The 14,018-nt window shown below is 40.8% G+C and overlaps 1 protein-coding gene across 1 annotated transcript; it reads left to right on the top strand.

Moving 5' to 3' along the window:
• The first annotated feature begins 271 nt into the window (after positions 1-271).
• Positions 272-6,865, top strand: LOC110508000 (ATP-sensitive inward rectifier potassium channel 1). The gene is made up of 2 exons (XM_021588437.2): positions 272-407; positions 5,590-6,865. The coding sequence occupies exon 2, from the start codon at positions 5,600-5,602 to the stop codon at positions 6,719-6,721; it is 1,122 nt and encodes a 373-aa protein (XP_021444112.1). The 5' UTR covers positions 272-407; positions 5,590-5,599; the 3' UTR covers positions 6,722-6,865.
• The last annotated feature ends 7,153 nt before the right edge of the window (positions 6,866-14,018 follow it).

Below are 14,018 nucleotides of genomic sequence, written 5' to 3'. Positions count from 1 at the left end.
TACCCCATCAACGGCAAATTCAAGCGTGTGTGTGTGTGTGTGTGTGTGTGTGTGTGTGTGTGTGTGTGTGTGTGTGTGTGTGTGTGCCAAGACAGTGGTGGTGTAGCAGAGGGTATTCAGGCTGGCCCTGGCTACCAGTGTGGGGTAAACACATACCCACTCAACAGCCCTGCTGGAGGGTGGTACCGGTACTTTGTGTTTGTGTGTGTGTAAACATCACCTGAAGTGATTCCAGTCCCACCAGTACAAGGCTGTATAAAAGCACACAGGTGTAGCATTGCGAGAGGTGTCAGAACACTAACTAGTTCAGAGGACACACCATCAGAGACTGGCTGAGAGAGAGACAGAGACAGAGGGCAACCACGGTGCAATACATCTTTGGATTTGCATAGTTTACACACTGACAGGTAAGCTCTGTTTGAGTGAGGACCTCATCTTAGTTGAACCATTATCATCCAGTGAGTGAAAACTTAACTTTGTATTCTCCCGTTATAACAGTGTAGCGATGATATACATTATGTTGATATGTACCCACTTTGAGGCTATGGTGCGCTTGTTGTACTACGGACACTCTCTCTTAACATAAGTGGTACATATCTTTTAAAATGCCATTTTACTAATGTTCATGTTTCCAAGAAGCACTGTTCACAAAAACACTATTAGTGAATGGTGGCATGTCTGACAGTAAACATATTGTATGTTTTTTGACTAATCTGAGTCCAAACTTTGTATGCAGGTGGTGTGTAGCAGGTCTAGTAGTGTAGTATTTTATACTGTTGAGGATATTAACATTGAAAGGAAATGGTCTTTAGAGGGATAGTTTTTCATTATTGTTATTGTTTTCTTTGTATATTTACAGTAGCCATGGTCCCTCTCGCAAAAGGGGAAAATAATTTGTGAACTTTCTGACCTCTCACCGTAGACGTAAATTATAACACGTAAATATTAAGTGAATAATTTGCATCCAAATGTGAATAAATGTAGTCATAACATTGCAATTATTCACAAACCAATGATTACAAGAGTGGAAATGGCCCCTATTACCTTGGCATTGGTTGCAGTACACTGTGTAACACCCCTTCGATAAATTATTATAACGTTTTCCTGGGGAAATCATTAATTGTTGAAGAGTTACAATATTATTGACAATGACAACTGAACCGCACAGTACTATTAAAATGATTACTCAATTTCAAAATTAGATTACTGAAAAGCATCAGCCAAGCATCGTATCAAAGTAAACCTCACGATGATCTAAGCATTTGTTATATCACCTTACAGTAACAATGTGGAAGAGATAATGAATAGGTGTGAAAGGCTTTGCGAGATACAATGAGAAAAGCTTCACAACAAAGAATAGTGCGTGACTATCGGATTTCTGTTTGTGAAATATAGGACATTTCAAAGCTTTGAGCATAGAAACAAACGCACCGGTTTACGGCACTGACTTAACACTTCCTAACAAGCGCACCACCATCCAACTATTTGGCATAGTTTGGCAGCAACACGGGACAGATTTATTCAGAAAGCTCCTATGCCACTAATCTTGCTAGAGACCATCCATCAAACACTTCCATCCATCAAACACTTCTTCTATAACCTACCAGGGATTAATATGAGAGTGCCAGTTTATATGAAGTGATTCTGTAACGGTCATCGTAGGTGGAAGAAGAGGAGGACCAATGCGCAGCGTGGTAAGTGTCCAAATTATTTTATAAAATAATTGAACACTGGAACAAAACAATAAAACGACAAACGAGGAGTCCTGTATGGTGCTGAAAAAACACTGAACAGAAAATATAATCACCCACAACTCAAGGGTGAAAACAGGCTGCCTAAGTATGGTTCTCAATCAGGGACAACGATTGACAGCTACCTCTGATTGAGAACCATACCAGGCCAAACACAGAAATACCAAATTATAGAAAAAATAACATAGACTGCCCACCCAACTCACGCCCTGACCATACTAAAACAAAGACATCACAAAGGAACTAAGGTCAGAACATGACAGTTATATGGTTGTAGTAGGCTGGTTTTAGGGAGGTTATCTGACTGATTTGGGCCAGTGGAGCGAAATATTTCAACAAATAATTTTCTTCTGTAATGACTTGGGGTCTTATCTATGGCTTGTGTCCAGGATTACAGAATTTAACCCATTTGTTCCCAAATATTCCCCAGACAAATCTTATGCCATTAGTAACCCTAACATGTAATCCATATAGTTTTTTTATACTGAAAAGTATGTAAAAAAGTGTGTTTTACTCTTGGTCACAATTGTGACCGATGGGAATATCCAGTGCACTGCCTATAATGAAATGAACAGACATTTACCTATATTCTTCAGCCCTAAAACCTACATTTCCCTTGAACTTATTTCACATTTTGTTGTGTTACAACCTAATTTCAAAATGGATGACATATTCTCACCTACCTACAAAATACCCCGTAATAACAAAGTGAAAACGTTAATTGAAAACCAAATGTATTGAAAATTAATTTATGGAAAATGAAATACAGAAATATCTCATTTACTTAAGTATTCACAACCCTGAGTCAATACATGTTAGAATCACCTTTGGCAGCGATTACAGCTGTGAGTCCTTCTGGGTAAGTTTCAAAGAGCTTTGCACAACTGGATCGTCCAACATTTGCTCACGATTCTTAAAAAAAAAATTTAAGCTCCATCAAAATTGGTTGTTGATCATTGATAGACAGCTATTTTCAAGTCTTGCCATAGATTTTCAAGACGATTTAAGTCAAAACTGTAACTAGGCCACTCAAGAACATTCAATGTCGTCTCGGTAAGCAACTCCAGTGTATATTTGGCATTGTATTTTCGTTTTTGTCCTGCTGAAAGGTGAATTAATCTCCCAGTGTCTGGTGGAAAGCAGACTGAACCTGGTTTTCCTCTAGGATTTTGCCTGTGCTTAGCTTGATTCCGTTTATTTTTTATCCAGAAAAACTCCCGTTCTTAACCATCATAAGCATACCATAACATGATGCAGCCACCACTATGCTTGAAAATATGGAGAGTGGTACTCAGTAATGTGTTGTGTTGGATTTGCCCCAAAAATAACACTTTTTATTCAGGACAAAAATATAATTTCTTTGCCACATTTTTTGCAGTATTACTTTAGTGCCTTGTTGCAAACAGATGCATGCTTTGGAATATTTGTATAGTGTATAGTGGTGTAACTACAATGTTATTGATCCATTATCAGTTTTCTCCTATCACAGCCAGTAAACTCTAACTGTTGTAAAGTCACCATTGGCCTCATGGTGAAATCCCTGAGCAGTTTCCTTCCTCTCTGGCAACTGAGTTAGGAAGAATGCCTGTATGTTTGTAGTGACTGGGTGCATTGATACACCATTCAATGTGTAGTTAATAAATTCACCATGCTCAAAGGGATAGTCAATGTCTGTTTTTTGTTTTACCCATCTACCAATAGGTGCCCTTCTTTGCGAAACCTCCCTGAACTTTGTCTTTGAATCTGTGTTCAAAATTCAATGCTCGACTGAGGGACCTTACAAACAATTATATGTGTGGGGTACAGAGATGGTAGTCATTCAAAAATCTTGTTAAACACTATATTCTTGCACACAGAGTGAATCCATGCAACTTATTATGTGACTTGTGAAAGATGGCGCCGACAGACATGGCAGCTCTGCTTCTAGCTCCTAAGCAACTTTGCAGTATTTTTTGTGTGTTATTTCTTATATTATTAGCCCAGAACGTTTTTTGTGTTATTACATACAGCCCGGAAACAACTTTTGGATATCAGAGCTACGGTAACTCACCAGCATTATGATCAGGAATACGACATTCCCGAATTGGATCCTTGGTTCGCACCCCCTAGAGCAATTGAAAATTACAAGCGTTTCGCTACACCCCCAATAACATTTGCCAAATATGTGTATGTGACCAATACAATTGGATTTGATTTGACTTGTTAAGCAAATTATTACTCCTGAACCTATTTAGGCTTGCCATAACAAAGGGGTGGAATACTTAGTGGCTCAAGACATTTCTGATTTTCATTTTTAATTCATTTGTAAACAACAAAAAAAAACATAAACATTGAAAAACATGATTCCACTACGGGGTATTGTGTGTAAGCCAGTGACGCAAAATCTCAATTTAATTTGTTTTCAATTCATTCTCTAACACAACAAAATGTGAAAAAAGTCAAGGGGTGTGAATACTTTCTGAATTCCTCAGCCTGCTTACCCACACACCAAACCCAATTACCCATGCACTCCAGCCCTGTTACACAATGCCCTAACACCCACATACCAATACCCTAATATTGATACAGTCAAGTTCTGATACACACATATCCTAGACCAAACTTCCCTACTTTCTTATAGACCCCAGTTCCTGTGCTTAAAAAAAAAGTTTATTGAAGTTTTTCACATTTTACAATCTTAATAGGTTAGTTCATATACATGCAAATCAGCTTTCACAATACTTATTATTGTCCACCATAGATCGACCTTTAATATTGTCATCCATGTGAGTATCGAAATCAATACTTTTCATTCTGTAGCAGTTCAATAAAAAGGGGTTCCAAACTCTGTTCATCATGACAATTGGCATAGGACATCATTTAATTTGAACAAAACAGCTCCACTTTACTACAGCACGCACAGGTAAACATTGTGCAGAAATCAACCATGCAGTATTTCTGACATTGTCTTTGCCTGTACATCTCATCCCTGTTACTTGCCTACCTCAACCCTGTTACCCACTTTCCGTAGGCCTGAATTCCCCAAGACACCAAGACACCATATCCAGCTATTGGCTGCACATTCCAACCCTGTTATTTGCAAATCTTAGTCATGTGACCTCTGTATTTCTGCATTTCATCCCCAATATTCATATAAACTAGATCTACACCTATACTTCAGCTCCAATTTACATAGCTACAAAGTCTGCACCTGAACCCAATTAGTTAACTAAGCCATCTCTACATGTGCCGAAGCCTGAATACTCATTAACTGTACCACCAGGACTACCCCTGTACCTCAGCTCCAGTAAGCCTACAAACCAGGTCTACACTTTTGACTGAGTCCCAATACTAATATAAACCAGGTCTACACCTGCATATCTCAGCCCAAATACCAATACCAACCACATTTACAACTGTGGCTATGTCACAATAATCTCCTAAACCAGGCCTACCCTTGTGCAAGAGACACTAAACAAACTCATTGACACTAATTTAGTTTATGGTCAATACAAAATATGACATTTTACAGTCAAACTCACTGATTTAAACATAATAAAGGCTAATGGATGATGGTAAAATCATCTGAGTCTTAGCTATGGCATGTACCCAGGATTTAAGTGCAGATGAAAATGTGCAAGTGATGCATAGCAACTGCTAGTAACTAAAGCAACACTTTACAGTTAAGTAACAAGAATAATGGCTGGGTCAGGTACTGTATGTGTTTGTGCTACTAAGTTGTTTCATATAATGATATTTTGATGATAATTAAGGTCAGCAGGACTTTTACCTTGTGTTTAAGAATTAAAGGGCGTAAAACATAAACTATTTCACAAACAAATTGTTCTTCTCTCTACAGGTCCCAGAAAATGGTGTTTGGCATCCGGAAGCGTATCCATGACCACCTGGTGGAGCGAAGAATCCGCAGAACCCGGCTGGTGACCAAATATGGGCGCTGCAACATTGAATTCGGCAATGTGAAGTACGGCAACCATTTTGCCTTCCTCTTGGACTTCTGGACGACCTTCGTAGAGTTCCGCTGGCGCTTTGTCCTCTTCTTCTTCATCGCCTCCTTCACCCTGAGCTGGTTCATATTTGGACTGCTGTGGTTCTGGATTGCCCGGAACAACGGGGACCTGACGTGGCAGAACCCCTCGAAAGGCCACATCCCCTGTGTGGACAACGTCTACAATCTCATTACAGCATTCCTCTTCTCCCTGGAGACACAGACCAGCATCGGGTACGGTGGACGTGCCATCACCCCTTTCTGTTCTGGTGCTGTAACCCTCATCATTATCCAGTACCTCATAGGTAACATCATCAACTGCTTCATGTGTGGAGTCATCCTGGCCAAGATCTCCATCCCTAAGAAAAGGGCCAAGACCATCACATTCAGTGAGATGGCTGTCATCTGTCCTAAGAAGGACTTCCTTTGCCTCATGATAAGAGTGGCCAACTTGCGCAAGACCCTGATGATCGGGAGCCAGATCTACGGCAAGCTGTTGAGGACAACCATCAAACCCGACGGGGAGACAATCATCATGGACCAGGTGAACATTGAGTTCGTGGTGGACGCTGGGAAGGACAACCTCTTTTTTGTGTGCCCTCTCACACTCTACCATGTGATTGACAATACTAGCCCTTTCTTTGAGATGGCAGTGGACACACTCCATAAGCAAGAGTTTGAGCTGGTGGTCTTTCTGGACGGCACAACCGAGTCCACCAACTCAGCCTGCCAGGTCAGGACTTCCTTCATCCCTCAGGAAATCATGTGGGGTTACAACTTCCTGCCCATCATCTCCCGCAACAAAGAGGGCAAGTACAGAGTGAACTTCTCCAACTTCTCCAAGGTGGTACCCGTGGCTACTGCACACTGTGCCTACTGCTTCCACAACATGAAGGGACACCACCTCCACACCATTGACGGAATTGACAATGGGGAATTTGAAGTGATTGATAACTTAGAACAACCTAATATGACCAAGATGTGAGCTTTTGGAGAGAATATGTGGAATAGAAGCCAGTTATAGGTTGTACTCTTAGAAGAAAAGGGTTCCAACAGGGTTCTTCAGCTGTGCCCATAGGATAGCCCTTTTGTTTCAACACTGTAAAAAAAAAAAAAAAAAAAAAAAAAATCTGAACAAGCCTGATTTTCCTGCATTCATACTTTAAAATCATATTATATAATTTTAAGAATGTTTTACAGTACAGTCAAAAGTTTGGACACACCTACTCATCCAAGGGTTTTAGTCTTTATTTGTACAATTTTATACATTGTAGAATAAGACATCAAAACTATGAAATATGAAATAACACATATGGAATCAAGTAGTATACAAAAAAAGTGTTATAATATATATATATAAAAAATATAAAAAATAGATATAGTTGAGATTCTTCAAAATAGCCACCCATTGTCTTGATGACAGCTTTGCACACTCTTGGAATTCTCTCAACCATGAAGGGACCTGGAATGTCACGTGGAATGCATTTCAATTAACAGTTGTTCCTTGTTAAAAGTTAATTTGTGGAATGTCTTTCCTTCTTATTAATGTGTTTGAACCAATCAGTTTTGTGACAAGGTAGGGGTGGTATACAGAAGATAACCCTATTTGGTAAAATACCAAGTCCATATTATGGCAAGAACAGCTCAAATAAGCAAAGATAAATGACAGTCCATCATTACTTTAAGACATGAAGTTCAGTCAATCCATAAAATTTCAAGAACTTTTAAAGTTTCTTCAAGTGCAGTGGCAAAAACCATCAAGTGCTATGATGAAACTGGCTCTCATGTGGACCGCCACAGGAAAGGAATACCCAGCATTATCTCTGCTGCAGAGGATAAGTTCATTAGAGTTAACTGCACTTCAGATTGCAGCCCAAATAAATGCTTCACAGAGTTCAAGTAACAGACACATCTCAACATCAACTGTTCAGAGGAGACTTTGTGAATCAGGTTTTCATGGTCGAATTGCTGCAAAGAAACCACTACTAAAGGACACCAATAAGAAGAAGAGACTTGCTTGGACCAAGAAACACGAGCAATGGACATTAGACTGGTGGAAATCTGTCCTTTGGTCTGATGAGTCCCAAATTCTGATTTTTGGTTCCAACCGCTGTGTGTTTGTGAGACGCAGAATAGGTGAAAGGATGATCTCCGCATCTGTAGCACACTTAACCAGCATGGCTACCACAGCATTCTGTAGCGATACGCCATCCCATCTGGTTTGCTTTTCATTTGTTTTTCAATGGACAATGACCCAACACACCTCCAGGCTGTGTAAAGGTTATTTGACCAAGAAGATGGCCTCCACAATCACCTGACCTCAACCCAATTGAGAATGAGTTGGATCGCATTGTGAAGGAAAAGCAACCAACAAGTGCTCAATTCCTTTAAGACTGTTGGAAAAGCAGTCCTGTTGAAGCTGGTTGAGAGAATGCCAAGAGTGTGCAAAGCTGTCATCAAGGCAAATATAACATTTATTTTGATTTGTATAACACTTTCTTGGTTACTACACGATCATTCTATAATGTAGAAAATAGTCAAAATAAAGAAAAACCTTGAATGAGTATGTGTGTCCAAACTTTTGACTGGTACTGTACTTATCAAGTGCTGACTAGTTTAGACTGTTTAGCTTGTTATAAGAAGCTTGGTTTTATTTGTCTTGAGTTATCTTACATAGTTATTACATCTTAGTATAAGGAATTCTACAAGTTAAATGAGATTCCTGAGAGAACAGCTTTTTGAAGCTGGAATCTACCAATGACTGGTATTTGAAGATACTGTATTTAGACTTGTTTTAAAAATCAGACTTGAAGAGACTATCAAACTAATATTTATATTAAAAACATTTACAATCTAGATATGACTCAAATTACTTTTATTCAATATACCAAGGCAGGGGAAACAAACCCCTAAACCTGGCATTGTGAGTGCCTTGCTTTACCAACTGAGCTGCTGCAGGACCACATTGGATCACCTATTCAACTCTGTGGGGATGTCTTTCAAGTGCAAGGACATCCCCAAGATAAAACGTCACTGGAACATGCATGCTGCTTTTGAAAGTGAGTGAGTAATAGGACGTGAAAACTATAACAAATTTTAAAAAGGAAAATGTAAAACAATTTTAAAAAATGAGGCTATATGCAATGAGTACCAGTACACCGAGTCAATGTTCTGGGGTTCAAGGTAGTTGAGGTGATTGAGGTAATATGAACAGGGTGTTACATGTGAATTGGTGTGGGTCCAGGGTGTCTGGGATGATAGTGTGGATGTGAGCCATGACCAGCCTTCAAATAATTTCATGGCTACAGATGTGAGTGCTGTGCGTCCTTTAGACAGGTTATCTTGGCATTCTTTGGCACAGGGACTATGGTGGTCTGCTTGAAACATGTAGGTATTACAGACTTGGTCAGGGAGAGGTTGAAAATGTCTGGTCTGTGCATGCTCTGAGTACATGTCTGGTAAACCGTCTGTCTAATTTACATCGGCTATGGAGAGCGTGATCACACAATTGCCCGGAACAGCTGCTGCACTCATGCATGGTTCAGTTTTGCTTGCTTAGAAGCGAGCATAGAAGGCATTTAGCTCGTCTGATAGGCACTGGGAAACACGCGGCTGGGCTTTTCTTTTGTAAACCGTGATAAGTTTGCAAGCAATGCCACATCTGACGATTTGATCTTAGTCCTGTATTGAAGCTTTGCCTGTTTGATGGTTCTTCGGTGGGCATAGCGGGATTTCTTATAAGCATCCGGAGTAGTGTTCCACTCCTTGAAAGAGGCAGCTCTAGGCTTTAGCTCAGTGCTGATGTTGCCTGTAGTCTGTGGCTTCTGGTTGGGATATCTATGATCACTGTGGGGGTGATGCACTTATTCATGTCTGATATGGTAAACTCCTCAATACCATCGGATGAATCCCAGAACATATTCCAGCCTATTTTAGTGAAGCAGTCCTATAGCTTAGCATCTGCATCAGACCACTTCCGTATTGAGTTTTTGCTTGTAAGCACTAGAAGTTGATATAGAGTTGTACAGGTGACATGCTGGTAGAAATTAGGTCAAAATGATTTAAGTTTTCCTGCATTAAAGTCACCTGCCACTAAGAGCGCTGCCTCTGAGTGAGCATTTTTTTTTTGCTTGCTTATGGCCCTATTAAACTCGTTGAGTGCGGTCTTAGCGAAAGCATCAGTTTGTGGTGGTAAATAGATAACTACGGAAATTATAGATTTAAACTCGTGGTAAATATTGTGGTCTACAATTTCTCATGAGGCATTCTGACTCACACGAGCAAAACATTGAGCCTTCCTTAATAGTAGAGATTGCGCACCAGCTGTTGTTCACAAGAGACACCTGAGCTTGTATAAAAAAACAGCTACATTTATATTTTCCTTGTTCAGCCACGACTCAGTGAAACATAGGGTATTACAGTTCTTCAGATCAAGTTGATAGGATAGTCTCAAACAGAGCTCATGCAGTTCATGCTCCAGTGATTGCATGTTCACCAATAGAACGGAGGGTAGAGGCGGTTTATCCACTCCCCGACTCTCTTCAGGTATCCCGCACGCTCTTCCGAGTGTAAGGGATTTGGGACTGGTACGGAATAAGCTGTATGTCCTTCGCCTCTGATTCATTGAAGTAGAAATCCTCATCCAAATTGAGGTTAGTAATTGCTGTTCTGATGTCCAGAAGCTGTTCTCGGGAATAGGAAACGATGACAGAAACATTATGTATGAAAAAAGTTAAGATCCGTGCAAAACAATATACACTACCGTTTAGGGTCACTTAGAAATGTCCTTGTTTTTTAAAGAAAATCGCATTTTCTGTTCATTAAAATAACATCAAATTGATCATAAATACAGTGTAAACATTGTTAATGTTGTAAATGACTATTGTAGCTGGAAATGGCTGATTTTTATGGAATATCTACATAGGCGTACAGAGGCCCATTATCAGCAACCATCACTGATGTGTCCAATGGCACGTTGTGTTAGCTAATCCAAATGTATCATTTTAAAAGGCTAATTGATCATTAGAAAACCCTTCTGCAATTATGTTAGCACAGCTGAAAACTGTAGTCCTGATTGAAGAAGCAATTAAACTGGCCTTTAGACTAGTTGAGTATCTGGAGCATCAGCAATTGTCGGTTCGATTACAGGCTCAAAATGGCCAGAAACAAAGACCTTTCTTCTAAAACTCGTAAATCTATTCTTGTTCTGAGAAATGAAGTCTATTACATGCAAGAAATTGAAACTGAAGATCTCGTATAACGCTGTGTACTACTCCCTTCACAGAACAGCGCTCCTCACAGTCCTCCAAACAGAAGTGCTGAAAGACAGAATCCTTGATGGAGACACCACCATGTCCTATAAAAGTTTGGACAATAGACTAACACTCCTCCACCCTAACGCTTCCTATATCCTGTCCCCATCCACTCCCCCTAAGCCCTAACCCTTCCTACTGCCTGTCCCCATTCACTCCCTACCACTTCACCTTAGCCATAATCCACCATACAGCCTGTACCCATCCACTCCCCCTAAGCCCTAACCCTTCCTACTGCCTGTCCCCATCCACTTTACCTAGGCCATAACCCACCATACAGCCTGTGCCCATCCACTCCCTTCCAGTTTCCTTTAAAAACATGTGAAAAATAAATAAAATAATTCCTGAACTTTCTCATAAACTCAGCAAAAAAAGAAACATCACTTTTTTATCTTCACTGATCTTCATTGTAAAGGGTTTAAACACTGTTTCCCATGCTTTTTCAATGACCCATAAACAATTAATGAACATGCTGTCACGACTCCCACCGGAGATGGCTCCCCTGCCTGTTCGGGCGGCGCTCGGCGGTCGTCGTCGGCAGTCTACTAGCTGCCACCAATCCCCTTTTCCTTTTCTGTTTGTTACATCTTATTGGTTGCACCCATCTCTTATTTTGTTTCTATTCAGGACTATTTAAGCCTGTTAGGCCCGCCTGTTTTTGTGCGGGCTTGTTTTCTGTTAGTCGAGGTTGTGGCGTGTAGTGTTCCTGTCTGTTTGTGCCTTGTGTTGGGTTGGATATTTTTTGATTAGTCGCCTGTTGTTTTGGGAGTTAATATTGGAGGCCATAATAAAGTCCGGTTTCCCCATTATCCTCTGCTCTCTGCACTTGACTCCGCACCCACCACTCCAGGCTCTGTGACACATGCACCTGAGAAATGGTCGTTAAGACACTAACAGCTTACAGACGGTAGGCAATTAAGGTCACAGTTATGAAAACTTAGGACACTAAAGAGGCCTTTCTACTGACTCTGAACAACACCAAAAGAAAGATGCCCAGGGTCCCTGATCGTCAGCGTGAACGTGCCTTATGCATGCTGCAAAGAGGCACGAGGACCGCAAATGTCCGTACTGTGAGATGCCACTGCATCTGCATTTGTTGAGTAGAGTGTTAGAGGCTATTTTGTAAATGACATCGTCAAAGTCAAGGATCGGTAGGATGATCAGTCTTACGAGGATATGTTCGGCAGCATGAGAGAAAGATGCTTTGTTGCGAAATAGGACACCAATTCTAGTTTTAATTTTGGATTGGAGATGCTTAATGTGAGTCTGGAAAAAGAGTTTACATTCTAACCAGACACCTAGGTATTTGTAGTTATCCACATATTCTAAGTCAGAGCCATCCAGAGTAGTGATGCTGGACAGGCGGGCAGTGATCGGTTGAAGAGCATGCATTTAGTTTTACTTGTATTGAAGAGCAGTTGGAGGCCACGGAAGGGGAGTTGTATGGCATTGAAGCTCGTCTGGAGGTTAGTTATCACAGTGTCCAACGAAGGGCCAGAAGTATACAGAATGGTGTCTTCTGAGTAGAGGTGGATCAGGGAATCACCAGCAGCAAGAGCGACATCATTGATGTATACAGAGAAGAGAGTCGGCACGAGAATTGAACCCTGTAGCACCCCCATAGAGACTGCCAGAGGTCCGGACTACAGGTCCTCCGATTTGACACACTGAGTTTGGGTCTAGAGTGTCTCCCCCTTTGAAAGGGGGATGACCGCACCAGCTTTCCAATCTTTGGGAAGAGAGGTTGAACAGGCTAGTAATAGGGGTTGCAACAATTTCGGCAGATCATTTTAGAAGGAGAGGGTCCAGATTGTCTAGCCCTGCTGATTTGTAGGGGTCCAGATTTTGCAGCACTTTCAGAACATCTGCTATCTGGATTTGAGTGATGAAGAAATCGGGGAGGCTTGGGCGAGTTACTGTGGGGAGTGCAGGGCTTTTGACTGGGGTAAGGGTAGCCAGGTGGAAAGCATGGCCAGCTATAGAAAAATGCTTATTGAAATTCTCAATTATAGTGGATTGATCGGTGGTGATTGTGTTTCCCAGCCTCAGTGCAGTGGGCAGCTGGGAGGAGGTGCTCTTATTCTCCATGGACTTTACAGTGTCCCAGAACTTTTTTGAGTTTGTGCTACAGGATGCAAATTTCTGCTTGAAAAAACTAGCCTTAGCTTTCCTAACTGTCTGTGTATATTGGTTCCTAACTTCCCTGAAAAGTTTCATATCTCGGGGGCTATTCGATGCTAATGCAGAACGCCACAGGATGTTTTTGTGCTGGTCAAGGGCAGTTAAGAGAGAACCAAGGGCCAGTGCCTTGGTGGAAGACTGGGGTAGCATCTCACAGCAAGAACTGGGAAATCTGGTGCAGTCCATGAGGAGGAAATGCACTGCAGTACTTAATGCAGCTGGTGGCCACACCAGATACTGACTGTTACTTTTGATTTTGACCCCCCCTTTGTTCAGGGACACATTATTCAATTTATGTTAATCACATGTCTGTGGAACTTGTTCAGTTTATGTCTCAGTTGTTGAATCTTGTTATGTTCATACAAATACTTACACATGTTAAGTTTGCTGAAAATAAACACAGTTGACAGTGAGAGGACGTTTATCTTTCAGATATACAGTACCAGTCAAAGGTTGAGACACACCTACTCATTCAAGTTATTTTTTGTATTTTAAATATTTTCTACATTGTAGAATAGTGGAGATATCAAAACTATGAAATTACACATATGGAATCAAGTAATAACCAAAGAAGTGTTAAACAAATCAAAATATATTTTATATTTGAGATTCTTCAAAGTAGCCACCCTTTGCCTTGATGACAGCTTTGCACACTCTTGGCATTCTCTCAACCAGCTTCATGAGGTAGTATCACGGCTCAGGCTAAGACCCAGATGCAGACAGAGGAGGCAGATGTACGAGTCTCAGAGATTATTACAGTACAAGGGGCAGGCAATCGGTAGGTCAAGG

Source organism: Oncorhynchus mykiss, chromosome 27, assembly GCF_013265735.2.
Source record: "Oncorhynchus mykiss isolate Arlee chromosome 27, USDA_OmykA_1.1, whole genome shotgun sequence".
NCBI lineage: Eukaryota > Metazoa > Chordata > Actinopteri > Salmoniformes > Salmonidae > Oncorhynchus > Oncorhynchus mykiss.
This window is presented reverse-complemented; position numbering and strand designations above follow the sequence as displayed.

Bases quoted from the DNA above. Each gene is read 5' to 3' on its own strand.
- LOC110508000 (XM_021588437.2), top strand. From the start codon at position 5,600: ATGGTGTTTGGCATCCGGAAGCGTATCCATGACCACCTGGTGGAGCGA.